This window comes from Callithrix jacchus, chromosome 14 (genome assembly GCF_049354715.1).
Source record: "Callithrix jacchus isolate 240 chromosome 14, calJac240_pri, whole genome shotgun sequence".
Lineage (NCBI taxonomy): Eukaryota > Metazoa > Chordata > Mammalia > Primates > Cebidae > Callithrix > Callithrix jacchus.
In genome coordinates this window covers 72483650-72501420 of record NC_133515.1, presented here as the reverse complement: position 1 = coordinate 72501420, position 17771 = coordinate 72483650, and the positions used below count along the sequence as shown (strand labels likewise).

The following is a 17771-nucleotide window of genomic DNA, read 5'->3' as shown; positions in this document are numbered from 1 at the left end:
TAAATAGTTGCATAAAATATAGTTTCTGTTGTGTTATAAACATTGGCTAAATTATTAAATCACCTTTTTTATTTAGATGGAGTTTTACTGTGTTGCCCAGGTTGGAGTGTAGTGGCGCAATCTCAGCTTACTGCAACCTCTGTCTCTCAGGTTCAAGTGATTCTCTTGCCTCACCCTCCTGAGTAGTCGGGACTACAGGCACCTGCCACCATGCCTGGATAATTTTTTATATTTTTAGTAGAGAAGAGGTTTCACCATGTTAGCCAGGATGGTCTTCGTCTCCTGACCTCATGATCCACCCCCCTTGGCTTCCCAAAGTACTGGGATTACAAGCATGAGCCACCTCGCCTGGCCAAATCACTTATAAATGTATCCAATGGAATGTAAATTCCACTACAGTTGGACACCCACCTTCATCTGGTTAAAAATACAGTTTGTAGAACAGTCAGAAACTTCTGCTTATGTGTATTTCCATTCTACTCCCATACATAGAACTTTATCCCCCAAAATTTACCCTAATATAACACAACTTTAGGAATGAAAGTCTCCTATTGCTCATACATAATTCTCTGTAACACTCTAAAATTGAAATTTGGTTAAATTTCCTGTGACCATAAACTCTAAGTGTTAGAAATATTTTTATTCTGAATTATTATAATTACTATTAGTACATAATTGACCAAAACAAAGTATGAGAAAATCTGTCTTAGAATGGTTCAGGTTTTCATAGATAAATCTTGCTTACTGTTAAAATAAGATCATTTCAGCACCAATTCCATTCCCATTTTTATTTTTACAGATACAAGCACTGAAAAACTTTGTTTTGATAAATAGAAGGGAATGAAGTTTTGTGACAGCAAAATCACAATTCTTTGAACTCCTGAGTTATAACTAAAAGTTGTGTGGTGATCTATTATCAAAATTATTTTTAGGCCAGGCACGGTGGTTCACACTGGTAAGCCCAGCTACTTGGGAGGCTGAGGCAGGAGAATCGCTTGAACCTGGGAGGCAGAGAATGCAGTGAGCAGAGAACGCGAACGCGCCACTGCACTCCAGCCTGGGTGACAAGAGCAAAACTCTATCTCAAAAAACAAACAAAACAAATTATTTTTAATGATAAAGTGACAACTGAATTGGTTCCTACTTCAATTTTGTTAAAAATCTCTAAATTGGCCAGAGTGGTGGCTCATACCTGTAATCCCAGCACTTTGGGAGGCCAAGGCGGGCAGATCATGAAGTCTCTACTATAAAAACAAAAATTAGCTGGGCGTAGTGGCATGCATCTGTTGTCTCAGCTACTCAGGAGGCTGAGGTAGGAGAACTGTTTGAACCAAGGAGTCAGAGATGGCAGTGAGCCAAGATCATACCACTGCGCTCCAGCCTGGCGACAGAGCAAGACTCTGTCACCAAAAAAAAAAAAAAATTCTAAATTGCAAAAAAAAATTGTCAGTTTTAGTCACAACTTCCTCAATGTTACCAATATTTGCACTTATTCCCACACTGCCCGAGGGATGGTTTTCACTCTCCAGGGCAACGCCCCTTGGTGGGACAAGAATGGCTGAGGGTCTGCCTTCCTTTCAGAGTGAAAGAACATCATGCAGGACCCCCTTAAGCCAGGTGTACTCTGCAGCAGCTTAATAATGGAAGCTGCCTTAAAACAATTCCCTTAAACTATCCTTGTCTGGGTACTCCATAAAGTCCTTCACAGCCCTGGGATCATGTCAACCCAGAGCATTGTGGTAAAGAGGAGGACTGCACTTAGCATCCTGGCCTAACGGCAAGACCTGGAGGAGGGGAGTAGAGGGAATGTTCTTGTATTAACAGCATCTCATCCAGATAGCACTGAGAAAAGGCGAACCAGTGAGAGGGAGGTAGGTCTTCCTCTGAGTAAACAAACCAACCTGGCGAGGGTTCAAAGTAATGTGCTCAGAAGGCATAATCCTAACTCTGAAATAAAGTGAAAGGTTCTACACCATCAGTTAAGATCCAAGAATAGGACAGCCTGGCACCAAACAGCTGACTGGCCCAGTGGGGGATACCTCACCCAAATGGGCCAATAACATTCTCTCTCCTGGAATTTAGAGCAGGTTGACAGTAGCTGGATGATTTCCTTCCAAATGCAAGGAGAAGCAGAGAAAGCTGGTCTGCAGAAACAGAATTAAACAGCTGCATAATCAAGAGAGTGACAGAAAGGACAGCTGCCTTGGACCCAAAGGCAGTCCTTGTGAGGCCCAGCTTTGCTTATGTTCTGAAAAATCCCCCTTTCTGTATCAACTGGTTTTAATAAATTTGTGGAACTTGTAAACAGAAGAGGTCTGGCTCAGACAGGAGTCACTAGAGACTATTCCTGAGGAAGTCAGCCTAACAGACCAATACATTTAGCATTATCAACAAGTACTCTGGGCCAGGCAAGTGGCTCACATCTCTGATCCCAACACTTTGGGAGGCTAGGGCAGGAGGACTGCTTGAGGCCAGGAGTTCAAGACCAGCCTGGGCAACATAGCAAGACCTCGTATCTAACAACAACAACAACAAAAAAGTCTGTTGCAGCAGCACCAATAGTACCACTACTCAGGAGGCTGAGGTGAATCACTTGAGCCCAGGAGGTCAAGACTACAGTGAGCCAATATGGAGCCACTGCACTCCAGTCTGGGCGACAGAATGAGACCCTATCTCAAAAAAAAATAAAATGAAATTACCTTTTTATAATAATATCATTTTTTTTAAAAACTGGGTTTTCTAAAAAGGTATTTTATTTCCTTTTTTAATGAGCTATCCACTCAGGTACTTTGCCAATTTATCTCCAGAGTATTTTTTTTAAATTCTTTAGAGACTGGCTCTTACTCTGTCGCCCAGGCTGAAATGCAGTGGCGCAATCTCAGCCACTGCAGCTTTGATCTCCTGGGCTCAAGCAATTCTCCTGCCTCAATCCTTTTGGTATTTTTATAGGGACAGGGTTTCACCATGTTGCCCAGGCTGGTCTTGAACTCCTGAGCTGAAGTGTTCTGCCCGCCTCAGCCTCCCAATGTGCTGGAATTATAGGTGTGAGCCATGGCGCCGGGCCTACTAAGGCAATTTAAACCACAAAGAAATGTTACTACTTAGAGGACTGGCAAAGATAAAAAAGTCTGGTAATTTTTTCTTCCTTTAGCCAAAACGTGTTTATAGAGATGTTTTCCCACTCACCTTGATTCAGAGTGCTTTTAGTTCTGCTTCCTCCTGAAGGAATACCCTTCTGTAAGCCTTGCTTTTCCTCCTGTAGGCTGGCAGAGGACACTGGAGCAGCCAACACGCAAAACTACCGTTAGTGCCTGGCTAAAGACCATGGTGATTTTATAGCATCCTGGGCACTTCACATCCATGATGCAGGGATTGGGGCTCTGCACCAGGCGTTTCTTCTTGTGTTTCCTCTTCTCCTCTTCTGAAGATAGATGAATGAGATCCTTTGCGAGAGGCATGTTCTTGTGGGTAGGTCGTCACCGCCAGAAAGGGGTAATATTTTATGTAGACAAAGATGAAAAGAACTAGGCACTTTCAAAACTGCTAGATAGGAATGTAAACCAGCATCATTTTTTTTAGTAAGGAATAGCACTATTGAAATTGGAAATGCACATCCCCTTTACCTGCTAAATCTCACAGCTAGAAATGATCCTATAGTCAACATTATGTTAAATAACATCTAAAGACTATGCATGAAAGTCGTATTTATAAAAGCAAAAAATTTTAAACTGAATACCCTTCAAATAGAGACTAACTACGGTACATTCATAAAATAAAATCCAGTGTAGAAAAATGAGACAGAACAAGTTCAAGTGAGAATTGGAAGGTATCTACCTACCATTTAGGCAAAAATAAAACAGGCAAAGAAAATCCACCTATGTATATATTCACAGAATATATCTGAAAATAAACAGAGAAAACTGAGGTAGGGAAAACACAAGTTCAACATGGAAGCCGTCTTGTCTGTCACAAAGTAGGGAAGTGCTAAAGACTGATAGGAGTTGCTCACAGAACACAGAAGCCACATTTGAGCACTGAAATGAGTAATGGCAAAGATGGTTATTACACATCAAATGAGGAAATTACAAATTTCCTTAAAGGCTCATCTTCACAGAAATGCCAAGAATGTAGAAGGAATGACAACAGAAAATCACTTTACAACTACGTTAGTAGTAATTCAGTCAGGATTGACCAATGAACACAGAGTGCAAACCTACTAAGGACAGGATATTCCTAGTCTCAAATACCACCCCTCAGGCTACTTGCTAATTGCAAAGGGGAAAGGGTATCAACTTGACAAGGGAGAAATCTGGCAGACACAACTTCAAATCACCAGTAATGGGACAAACTGGTAACAAGTGCCACCTGACATCATCAGGACACTGTATCACCTATAAAGAATTCCTGACAAAAATGTTTAACCTGAAACCACCAATGAGACAATCAGACAAATCCAAGTTGAGGAATATCCTACAAAACAACCTGCCTGGACTCTTCAAATAGGTCACTATCAGAAAGGGCACAGGGGACTAACTATTCTGGATAAAAAGAGTCACAACAACTAAATGCAACGTATGATCCTTGGCTGTATCCTGGACCCAAAACAAAACCAAAAATGAACTACATCTGCTGGTGAAAATGTTAAATGGTACAAGTGAGTTGGAAACAGTCCAGCAGTTCCTCAAAATGTTAAATACAAGAGTTACCATTTGACCCAGCAACTCCACTCCTAGGCATACACCCAAGAGAAACGAAAACATATGTCCACGCAAAAACTTGTTCACTATTGCTCATAGCAGCATTATTCATAACAGTCCCAAAGTGGAAAGAACCCAAATGTCAATCCATAGAAGAGTAGATAAAACAAAATGTGGTATATCCATTCAACTAAATACTATTCAGCCATAAAAAAGAGTAAAGTATCAATCCATGCCACAACATGGATGAGCCTTGAAAACATTACACTGAGAGAAGCCAGTCACACACCTCACACATCATGGTTCTATTGATATGAAATATCCAGGAAAGACAAATTGAAACTGAAAGTAGATGAGTGCTTGCTTTGGCCTTGGAGGTGAGAGTTGGGGTGGTGGGAGGAAAGGCAAGTGATTGCTAATGGGCACAGGGTTTCTTATTAGGGTGATGTGTTCTAAAATTGATGCTAGTTATGTCTGTACAACTCCAAATACAGTAAAAACCAATGAATTGTACATTTTAGGTGAACTGTACAGTATGTAAATTATATCACAATAAAGATGTTATTTTAAAAAACACAACTATAAAGAACTCATTATTGGAACACCTGGGGAAATTTGAAAATAAACTATATATTAGATGGTAGTATTGTTAATTTCATTGAGTCTGACAACTGGATTATGGTTATAAAGGAACACATGTCCTTACTCAGGAGGTACTTGCTAAAGTATTTATGGCTGATTTATCATAATTCCAAAACAATCTTAAATGATTCAACAAAAACCAAGTGTGTGTGCATATATACATTGTGTGTGCCTGTGTGGGAGAACAAGAAAAAGCAAAGGTGCCAAATACTGGTAACTACTAATCCAAGTGAAGGACACACGGGTGTATGTTGTGCTGTGCTTAGTCTTTCTGTAATCTGAAATTTTTCAAAATAAAAACTTGGGGGAAATACCAGAGAATAATAAAATTTAGACTTGGCACAGAAAGATATATATATATTCTTGCAAGGCTACTACTGAGTATTTTCAATCACTGTATTTTATCCTGAGCAAGAGGTCACTGTTCTGTGCTATGTTAAGATACAGATCATCCCTTTATATATAATAAAACTCCACCATTTTTTCAAAATTAATATAGGGTAAGAAGTAAAGCCTACTAATCATGACAGCAAAGGAAATGTGTGTCTAAATGAACTGAGTTACAGGCACATTTCACTAAGTGGCAGGCAGGTTTTTATAAGGAACCATATGGTAATCATCAATATGCCATTAGACTCCTATTACTAGACTTTTAGGAACCATTTTGTAAAGATTATCTGATGCCTAATTAACAAGAAAGAAATTAGACTCAGGTTTAAGATGCTGCTGGTGTTGTGAAACTACTCTGAAAGGTCATTTAAAGAACTTCAAACTTAAAATTTTTCATTCATGTATTTATTCCACAGTCAAAATAAGTCATAATTTAAAGCTATAACATTTTTAAAAGATAAAGGAGAATTTGTGGCAAAGCTGTATTAATAAAACAGACACCAGTCTAAAGTGCAACCTAAGCAGGTGTTCTCTGTTCCCATGGTGGAATAAATATACACAATTACACGTAAGATTTCACTGAAAATAGGAGATGAGGCAAATAACCCTTTGAAATGAACTGCCCAATGAACAGAGGCACGTTACAAATAATTTCTTTTAACATCTTACTGCAAAATGGAAAAAGTCCCCGAGGTGACTACTAACTTGAACCCCTCATTTTATGCACATGGCCTTGGCTTCTGTATTCTTTCCACAGCCACATCCAAATCCAGAAAGGCTTCTGCACCCCATGCTCAAAAACGCAACCTCAAGTCCCTGAGGCACAGACTGACATTAATGAGTCTGTGTGCAACTTTCATCCAGAACCTCCAGGGAAATCAGGAGCACAAACACAGAGCACAGCACCATTTCTTTAAACAATGGCTTTAACTGTGGAATGAGCTCTGACAAGCCATATGTATTCAATAAACAAACCAAAATATCGTCTTCATATCTTCCTATTTTTCTTGCATTTTTAAAAATGTTAAGCCATCCAAGTTAAAAAAAAAAAAAAAAGGAAAAAGGAAATTCAAAGGGTTTATGCCAAAAAAACAAACCAGTCCTCTGCAGCCTAACTCATTTTTTGGGCTGCGCAGCCATGTAGAGGGCAATCAGGCAGTAGATGGTCCCTCCCACAGTCAGCGCCATGGTGGTCCGGTAAAGCATTTGGTCAGGCAGGCCTCGTTTCAGGTAGATGGGCACACTGTCAGCTTTCTTGAAAGAAAGAATTAACAAGGGCATGGTTGAGAAGAAAAGCATTTTACAATTTTATTCTTAAAAAACAAATTTGTTTTCCCTGTAACTAATTCATCAACACGTGACAGTGGGAAAATCCCTAACACACAGAATGCTAACTGAAACACTAGTAGATGTTCCTATAAATGTAGCTAAAGCTTGTAAATCCAAAGTCATTCCCCAGAATGCTGCCACAGGGAAATGCATGCAAAAAATTCCAAATGTCTGACATTTATTGCTTAACTGGAGGACTGGTGAATTTTTTAAAAGGCAAAGGTAATCAGTAGCTAACAAAGAAGTGCAGGAGAGGCTGGGCACAGTGGCTCACACCTATAATCCCAGCACTTTGGGAGGCAGAGGCAGGCAGATGGCTTGAGCCCAGGAGTTTAATGTCAGCCTGGGCAACATGCTGAAACTGTCTCTACAAAATAACTAAAATTAGCCGGCTACGGTAGTACATGCCTGTAGTCCCAGCTATTAGGGAAGCTGAGATGGGAGGATCGCTTGAGCCCAAGAGTTCAAGGCTTCAGTGAGCTGTGAGTGTGCCAATGGACTCCAGCCTGGGTGACAGAGTAAGACTCTGTCTTAAAAAAGAAAAAAAGAGGTGCAGACACAAGAAATGGTCTCCATTCTGTCTTTAAAATGAAAAAAAGAGGTGCAGGCACAAAAAACTTTCTCCATTTAGTTTGGCTTCTGATCATGAGTGGATAAGGTCAGAGTATATCAAGTCAATTAATAAGATATAAGTCCATTTTGTATTTGACCTGTTTTCTTTCCATCACACAGTTAAACCCATTTAATAACCAAATTCCATGAGATATTTAAATCATCATCATCATCATTTTAGAGACTGGGTCTCACTCTGTTATCCAGGCTGCAATGCAGTGGCTCAATCATAGCTCACTACAGCCTCAAAATCCTGGAAGTGATCCTCCCACCTCAGCCTCTGGAGTAGCTGGGAATACAGACACATAACACACTTAGCTAATTTTTTTGTAGAGACAGGGTCTCGTTATGCTGCCCAGGCTGATCAAGCAATCCTCCTACCTTGGCCTCCCAAAGTGCTGGGACTGCAGAAGTGAGCCACCGTACCTGGCCTGTTTAACTCAAATTTTGCAGTATCCAAAATCCCTCTCCACTGCACCCTGAGATCCCAAATGCTCTCTCAAACCTTACTTATCAGATAAAAGGAAATTAAACTGATCAAAACAAAAGTGCTCTATCCTCAAGATGGGTCTGAATCTGGACATACTTTTGAGTCAGGTCACTAACTTCTCAAGAATTTGCAGGTAGATTAATAGTATTTTAAATTCCGATTCTGGCTTCTCTGTTGATCTGCAAACCCATAAGCTCCTCCTCTACTTTCAGCAACAGCTTAGTGAATGTTAATATCAAGCAAGCAAAAACAATTAGGAAAAAACTCACTGCCAAGTCACTGCATGTGTCACAAAGCCAAATATGTAAATGTTGAGCTATTCAGTTATACAGGCTATTGCTTCTTCTATGCGATAAATGATCAAGTGCTATTCATGCCATTTCAAAACCCTCATACCCTTAAATACTAATGAGGAAAGTAACCACCCTCCCCTCTTTTATCAGTATCTATCTATATAAAATATTTATCTATATAAAGTTCTATTCAGTTATGGCTCAAACTAAAATCAAGAGAATACTACTTAAAGAAAAAGGAGGAGGTTGGGTAGTAAACTAGATTAAGATTTAGTTTCATAAGGGATTTTTTAAGCGTATTTATTTCACAGGCTTCTCTGTTATCTAGAATATCTTCCCTCACCTGGAAAAACTTCTGCAACTCTGGAACTCTGTTTTTCCCAGCATAATCATACACTGTGGAATCGGAGGTCAGTTTAGTTGGTGTGGCAAATATGATAGGTGGTGCTTCTGTGGGAACCACAGGCTTTAATCCCTGTAGGGAAAAAAAGGAAAATGGCAAGTTGAAAGCATGTCTGAGCAGGTTCTGTGAAATAGTGAAGGCAGCCATTCAACCACGAGACAGGAAGTCAGTCTCTCTCCAACTTTCCCAGAGCAAATCCACTAAAGAACCCCCTATCATTATGATTACAGGGGGCAGGTGGGGATCGGGGGGACGACAACAAAGGTCCAGTCTGGGCTTCCAGAAATACCTAGTATGTCTGTCTTCTTAGCAAACCAGTAAAACATTTATAATCTGTTATGAACCTTTCATTAGCTTTCATGGGGGATCTGTCTGCCCCTAGAGCAGGCTTCAGAAACTTTTCCAGACACACAATAAAGAAAAATTCAATGTAGAACAGCCTTAGTGGTTTAAAACAAACAAAACTTGCCTTCCAGGACCAGAAACAAAATCAGAACAAAAAAAATTTTTGAAGTTAACTTTTCAGCATAAAGAAACCATAAATAGAGAACACATATAGTAAAAATTTAAACGAGGTGGAGCAGGAGGGAGTACTGACACATGCTACAACATGGATAAGCCTTTAAAACATTATGCCGAGTCAAAGAAACCAGCCACAAAGACCACATATTGTATGACTCCATTCATAGGAAAGTCTAGAAGGGGGAACCATAGAGACAGAAGATACAGAGCATAGATTGATGTTGCTTCTGGTAAGGCCTGGAGGCTAGGGAGGTAATAGTTAAAAGGTACACAGGTTTCTTTTTGAGGTGATTAAAATGCTCTAAAATTAACTGTGGTGGGAGTTGCATATATCTGTGAATATACTAAAAAACCCTGAATTGTACCCTTTAAATGCGCAAATTGCATGCTATGCAAATTATATCTCAATACAGTTGCTTAAAAACAAGGTGGCGGGGAGCTCTGGTTTTTCATCTGAAAGGAGTAAACCTACAGTGACATATATACAGAGTGATCCAAAATAACCTGCAAATTAAAATAAGAAGCTAAGAGTTATAAACCAATAAAAATCATCCTTTTATATTACAGTTTAACTAAGAAAAATTAAAATTTAAAGTCAGAAAGCAGAATTCAATACCAGCCTTTTCCTTTTACAGACAAAGAAGGAAACCTCTTGCCCAAATATAGTCATCAGTCCGCTGATTCTTGTCTCCAAGAAATCTAAATTTACCTGTAATTGACAGGGCCTATTATAAAGATTAGATATTGAAAACCTCAATGCTACTCCCACAAGGCAAGCATTAGATGATCATGTCAATACAAAAAGCATTAAAGTAAACTTGGCTTCTATTTCTTCTGACACAGTACAGTAAATGGCAATGAACCATGGCCTGTTTTCTGTCATGTATTCATTCATTCAACATTACTGATCACTTACTTTATACTAGAAATACACAATGAATAAGATAGCCACAACCTCGGCCACCGTGAATATTAATGTTACGAATCAGCAGCAGCTAGTATCTATTTAACCCTTGTAAAGTGTATCATGTTAAACATTTCACATGCATTACCTCACTTAATTCTGACAGCAACCCTATGAAGATATTACTATTCCCATTTTGCAGAGGAAAACGCTGGAGAGAGAATAACTTGACTTATCAAATAGCAAAAAGCAAGTCAAGTTTTCAAACTCAAGCCTTTCTCAAGTCCAAAGCCCTGGCTTTTAAGTATTCCACAGTTAACACCCCACCCTCCCATCAACTACTGCTTGAAAACAACAACCCATTTAAAGAGAAAGTTTGGTGAGTAAGATGTTGGCCTATATTTAGAAATATAACACATTCAGAACAGAGACTCGGGCGTCAGCGAGGGAAAACAGAGGCTCTAGAGATAAAAAAGGCTAACAAGAATCGTGGTTTGAACTGGATGAATGTCAGATACTCCTTTATATCATTCTGTGAGCACACCACATTTTCTCCTCGAAATGATCATTTCTCCTTGAATGCAAAAATGTAAAAGCCCTTTCTACCAAGGATCTCCAAAAATGGTTTGAAAGTAAATTTACGTTTTGACAGGACTAATGTGAGAGTATTTTTTTAAGGGATTCTATTTGTTTTATCCAACCATTCAGTGATTCAAAACTACAGCAAAGTTTTTGAACAATATCATCTGAAAACAGGCAAATGAACCATCTTAATTTTAAATTAATTCCATACTTCCTTTATATTGCAAAAGTTTATAGAATTTAAGTTACCTATAATCTCATTATCTTATCCCATCAATTGTTATAAACTGTACATTTTCCTCCAATGTTTATTCAGGTTTAATAACGTTATACTCACAGTGTAAAATCTTACTTTTTCTTTTTTAAGACAGAGTCTCGCTCTGTTGCCCTGGCTAGAGTAGAGCGGAACAATCTCAGCTCACTGCAACCTCTGCCTCCCGGGTTCAAGCCACTCTCCTGTCTCAGCCTCCTGAGTAGCTGGGACAATGGGTGCGCGCCACCATGCCCAGCTAATTTTTTAATTTTTCATAGAGACGGGAATTTGCCATAATGGCCAGCGTGGTCTCGAACTCTTAACCTAAGGTGATCCACCCACCTTGGCCTTCCAAAGTGCTGGAATAACAGATGTGAGCCACCACACCTGGCCCATTATGCTTTGTTTTCCCCCTTGAGCCAGGCTCTTGCTTTGTCGCCCAAGCTGGAGTGCAGTAGGGTGATCCTGGCTCACTGCAGCCTCCACCTCCCAGGCTCAAACCCCCAAGTATCTCCACCTCCCACTTCAGCCCCCTGAGTAACTGGGACTATAGAAAAATGTCACCACACCTGGCTAAATTTTTAATTTTTCGTAGCAGGTCTGGCTACATGGCCTAGGCTTGTCTTGAACTCTTGGGCTCCAGCAATCCTCCCACCTCAGCCTTCAAAGTGCTGGGATTACAGATGTAAGCCACCAGGCCCAACCTCATCCTGTTTCATTTATAACAATAAGTTTTTCAGGCTTCCACAGTCTTTGTAACTATCAAATTTACTCTTCTTTTTTTTGAGGCAGGGTCTCACTCTGCTAAATTTAATCTTCGGAACAACCCTGTAAACGAGGTATTATCAGTCCATGTTACAGGTGATTAAAACAATGCTCAGAGAGCCCTTAAGAAAGATGGGATTCAAACTTACGTTTTTATTTTCAGAGCTCTACAAAATTGGCACTTGATAGCAAAAGCTCCACAATTCCCAAAACTCTGCAGTTTTGGTCCCACAGGAAAAGGTAATCAACATTCCTAACATTTTTTTTGAGACAGAGTTTCGCTCTTGTTACCCAGGCTGGAGTGCAATGGCGTGATCTCGGCTCACCACAACCTCCGCCTCCTGGGTTCAGGCAATTCTCCTGCCTCAGCCTCCTGAGTAGCTGGGATTACAGGCACGCGCCACCATGCCCAGCTAATTTTTTGTATTTTTAGTAGAGACGGGGTTTCACCATGTTGACCAGGATGGTCTCGATCTCTTGACCTCGTGATCCACCCGCCTCGGCCTCCCAAAGTGCTGGGATTACAGGCTTGAGCCACCGTGCCCGGCCAACATTCCTAACAAAAAGGCAGCTGGATCACTAACAGTCGGCTTCTCAAGTGTGGAAATGATCAGGAAGCTTTATCTACAGGAGAGGATGCCACATAAATCTCTTCACCTCTGCCTACTCCAAGACTGCAAGGACTGTGAGCCTCAAACATGTCCCTCCTCATCACAACAGTGCCATCCTTTCAGGCCAAAACCTTGAAAATATTCTTTTTTTTTTCTTTTGAGACTGAGTCTCACTCTATTACCCAGGTTGGAGTGCAGTGGCGCAATCTCAGCTCACTGAAACCTCCACCTGCCAGGTTCAAGCTATTCTCCTGCCTCAGCCTCCCAAGTCACTAATTAGAGGGAAGTGCTAATTTTTGTATTTTTAGTTGAGATGGGGTTTCACCATGTTGGCCAGGCCGGTCTTGAACTCCTGACCTCCGGTTATCCACCCACCTTGGCCTCCCAAAGTGCTGGGATTACAGGCGTGAACCACCACACCCAGCCAAAACCTTGAAAATATTCTTGACACCTCTCCCTCATACTCTGCAAATCCTTTTGGCTCTACCTTCAAAATATATTCAGAATCTGACTACTTCTCACCTACCTCCACCAATTCACACTCAAGTCTAAGCCCCTGGATTTCTACAACAGCCTCCTAACTGATCTCTTGGCTTCCACTCATTTGTTGCTGTGAAATCTACTCTTAATACAGCAACTGATGATCTCATTAAAACACAGGATGTCACTAGACAGCTCAAAACCTCTGAAAGGAGTGTAAATTAGTTCAACCATTGTGGAAGACAGTGTGGCGATTCCTCAAGGCCTTAGAAATAGAAATTCCATTTGACCCAGCAATCCCATTACTGGGTATATATCCAAAAGACTATAAATCGTTCTACTATAAGGACACATGTACACGAATGTTCATTGCAGCACTGTTTACAATAGCAAAGACCTGGAATCAACCCAAATGCCCATTGATAATAGACTGGATTGGAAAAATGTGGCACATATACACCATGGAATATTATGCAGCAATCAGAAATGATGAGTTTGTGTCGTTTGTAGGGACATGGATGAATCTGGAAAACATCATCCTCAGCAAACTGACACAAGAACAGAAAATGAAACACCGCATATCCTCACTCACAGGCGGGTGATGAAAAATGAGAACACATGGACACAGAAAGGGGAGTACTAAACACTGGGGTCTATTGGGGGGAAAAGGGGAGGGCCAGTGGGAGGGGGAGGTGGGGAGGGATAGCCTGGGGAGAAATGCCAAATGTGGGTGAAGGGGAGAAGAAAAGCAAAGCACACTGCCATGTGTGTACCTACGCAACTGTCTTGCATGCTCTGCTCATGTACCCCAAAACCTAAAATCCAATAAAAAATTAAAAAAAAAAAAAAAAAAAAACCTCTGAAAGGCCTATCTCATTGAGTGAGACCCAAAGATCTTATAATGACTTTCAGAGCTCTACAAAATGCATCCCCTTCTTAGCCCCTCTTATTTTTTCATTTTATTTTTTGAGACAGGGTCTTGCTCTGTCACCCAGGCTGGAGTTCAGTGATACAATCACAGTTCACTGTAGCCTCAACTTCCCAGGCTCAAGGAATCCTCCCACCTCAGCCTCCTGCGTAGCTGAGATGAAGAGGTGTGCACCACATCCAGTTAACTGTTTTAAAAAAATTTTCAGAGACAGGGTACCCCTATGTTGGCTGGTCTCAAACTCCTTAGCTCAAACAGATCCTCCACCCTGAGTCTCCCAAAGAACTGTGATTACAGGCATGAGCCACTGTGCCCCAGCCTAGCTCCACTTCTCATTCCCCTCCTCCTCCCCAGCCCACTGAACTAGCTCCTAAAACCTCCCAGAACAGCCACGTTCCCTCTGCGTAGAATGCTCTTCTTCAGGCATCCACATGGCTTATACCCTCACCTTCTTCAGATCTTTACCCATCTCCATAAGTCTCCTTCTCAGTGAGATCTTTCTGACCACACTTTCAAAAACTGCATGTCCTCCCCCTTACCCTACTAACAATCTACCCTCTTTATTTTTCTCCGCAGTACTTATCACCACCTAACATTTACTTTGTTTATTGTGTCTCCCTCTACTACAATGGAAGTTTCATGAGCACAGGATTTTGGCATGTCTTGTTCACTGCTCCTATATTCCAAGACTTAGAAAAGCAACTGGCAGAGAAAGCACATTCAGTAAATAAATGCAGAACGTTCACATAAACTAAAGAAGGCTACAGCTTTACCACAATGTAGGTCTGAATATCTCAGAAACAAAGTCTGATAATTGGCACTTGATAGCAGAAGCTCCACAATTCCCAAAGTACTAAGAAAACAACTGAAAGCTGTTCTTAACATAAGTGGAGAGGCGGGGCATGATGGCTCACACCTGTGGTCCTACCACTTTGGGAGGCTGAAGTGGGAGGATCACTTGACTCAGGAATTCGAGATCAGCCTGAGCAATAGAGTGAGACCTTGTTTCTACAAAATATCAAAAAATTAGCCAGGTGCAGTGGTGAACACCTATTGTCCCAGCTACTTAGGAAGCTGAGGTGGGAGGATGACTTGAGTCCAGGTGGTCGACAGGGCTGTAGTGAACTGTGATCATGCCACTGCACTCCAGCCTGAGCGACAGAGACCCTGTCTCAAAATAAAAAATAAGTGGATCATAGATCAAGAAAAATCACATACTTTACTTTTTAATACTGAATCTCTTAGCTGCTTAATAAGCCCCACCTCCAAGATTCATTAACAGCCATTCAACCTTAACCACGTTTAGTAGTTGAGTCTGACGATAACAAGTTTTGTTTCTCTACATCCTCATCAATACTTCTTATCATCTCTCTTTTTTATTCTAGGCATTCTGGTGGATATTAAATGGTATCTCATTGTGGTTGTGATTTGCTTTTCCCTAGTAACTAAAGATGTTAAACATGTTTGTGTGCTTACTGGCCTCCATTTTTGACGAAGTTCACAGAATTATAAATAAGATGCTTTTCATTCAACCACTGGAAAATACCATCCCAACAACTACTTGCTGTCAAGGTGACTCATAAATCTCTACCTGTGCTATTGTTACAGAACTACCTTTTCCATATTATGTTATTTAATGCATGTTATTCACTTTACTTAGTATTAAAAGTTACACACATCTTCCTTATGTTTCCAGGAAAGGAAAAAGATGAAGTACACTTAATTACCAAAGACAGAGCACCTAGTTGGGAGGGCACCTGTCACAATCACTCTGAAATTTACAATTCACATGAAGCCTACACAATATCTCTTCTTTTCAACACAGTTTAAGAAATCTTTAAGTAACTAAGAAGTTCAAATTCTCAAGAGAAACGCAATTCAAGAGAGGTACCAGAAATCTGAAAGCCCTATCTATATAAAACTCATCTCAAGGCAATCTCTGCTCTGAGTGCCAGTTTTATTCCAATATGCATTTTTGGTCGAAAAATTTACTTTTTTCTTACTAAGCAACAAAACCCAGATTATGCTAAAGATATATTAAAAGAACATAAACCAGGTGTGGTGGTACACATCTGTAATCCCAGCCACTCAGGAGGCTGAGGTGGGAGGACTGCTTGAGCCCAGGAGTTCGAGACCAGACTGTGCAACACAGCAAGAGCCCGTCTCAAAAAATATTTAAAAATAAATAAATAAAAGAACATCTACTAGCACCAACAAAATAAACTGTGATATATTTACAAAATGAAATCCCACAGAAGAATAAGAGGATAAAAGGAATTAACTACTGAGACGTACAACACGGATGCATCTCAAAAATATGTTCTTAATAGGCTAGCAGCCAGACACGGTGGCTCACATCTGTAATCCAATCATTTTCAGAAGCCAAAGCGGAACGATTTCTTGAGCCAAGGAGTGGAAGGCTACAGTGAACTCTGTGATTCTGCCATTGCACTCCAGCTTGGGCAAGAGCTGGTTCCATTTACATGAAGTTCAAAAAGGGGCAAAACTATTTATGATGATAAAAGTCAGAATAGGAAGGGGGCTGGGATTGCCAAGAGTGTACAAGGCAACTTCCTAGGATGATATAACATTCCGTATACTGAGGGAGGTGTGGTTATACAGTGGCATAGGTTTGTCGAAACTCATCAAACGGTAATATTTAAGATCCATACATTGAAGAATACACGTCACAAAAGCAGATGACAGAAGTGGCCATTTTCCCACATAATCTGTAAAAGAAATAAGTGTAACACTGCTGACCATTCCTTCAAGTCATTACCAATTTGGTTTCAGTGACACACACTAGTTTCCCTTCTCACTTGTATATTCTTCTAACACATTTTCCTTCTGCACCCTCCCTTCATGTTTCTATACTGTAACTATGATCCAGCCTTTCTTCCCTATAAACTTCCTGGGCAGTCTACCCAACGGATTCTACTACTGCCTATGAGATAAAAGCACCCAAGTTTGTTAAACTCCATCTGCTACCATGACGTATCACAAGCTCAACAGTTATAAATCCCTAACTCTTCCTTCCCGTCCTTCTTATCCTACATTAGAATAATTCTGTTTTTGTTTTTAGAAACGGGGTCTCATTATGTTGTCCCAGGCTGACAAAGGGACGACTGGGAGGCCGAAGGCCAGATGTCTTCAAAGAGAGGGAGAAGACCTAACCTCGGGTCACATTGGGGACTCCACCAATCCATTCCTTTTAGAAGAGGCAAAACCCCCGGGGGTCACCTTGACCTCTGCCGTGGGCCAGACCGAACTTCCACGCCAGGCCAACCCCGCCAGGTGAGCAGGTACACAAAGAGTAGCCTCAGTGACCACCGTACGCTGCTGTGGAGAGGCCCCGGGAGGTGCAAGGAGAAATGAGACAAACTCAACCATGGGCAGAAACCTCCTCCGGCTCCAACGCCGCGACTGACTGTCGCCGAGGCTTGCACCGCCATTTCTCCTGTCCGAGTTGGCACGGAGCCACTCGTACCTGTGGGCTATAGGCCTCCGAAGCCCATGCTCCCGCCAACTTCTGCGTGAAGCCACTAAATTTGTAGTACATGACGCCCGGACTCCGGTTTCCCGCATCGGCTGCCTGCGCGACCGCCCCAGAGAAGGACCCCACCTCCCCGGCTGCGGTCCCAAGACTCAGCGCAAAGACCCAGCGCCGGGACTAGGGCTGCCCAAAGATCGCCTAACTTAAAACCTGCCCACTTAACCAACATTGGGGAACCAAAAGCCAGGGTTCTCAAGACCACGAAAGGCAAAACCAGCTCTAAGAGAGCACGAAAAGGTGCTGTGGCAGAGTCCGTAGGAAATATGAAGTTCCTTCTTTTCCCCCAATTAGATTTGGGCAGTGCCACGACAACTCAA

At 41.3% G+C, this 17771-nt stretch overlaps 1 protein-coding gene and 1 pseudogene across 1 annotated transcript; both read right to left on the bottom strand.

The window, feature by feature from the left end:
* Window positions 1-3083: 3083 nt before the first annotated feature.
* On the bottom strand, window positions 3084-3599 carry LOC144579315 (small ribosomal subunit protein eS27 pseudogene; annotated as a pseudogene).
* Window positions 3600-6118: 2519 nt separating this feature from the next.
* On the bottom strand, window positions 6119-17516 carry COX7A2L (cytochrome c oxidase subunit 7A2 like). The gene is made up of 3 exons (XM_002757819.7): window positions 17389-17516; window positions 8797-8928; window positions 6119-6983 (listed from the first exon to the last, which is right to left on the bottom strand). The coding sequence occupies exons 1-3, from the start codon at window positions 17458-17460 to the stop codon at window positions 6846-6848; spliced, it is 342 nt and encodes a 113-aa protein (XP_002757865.2). The 5' UTR covers window positions 17461-17516; the 3' UTR covers window positions 6119-6845.
* Window positions 17517-17771: the final 255 nt, after the last annotated feature.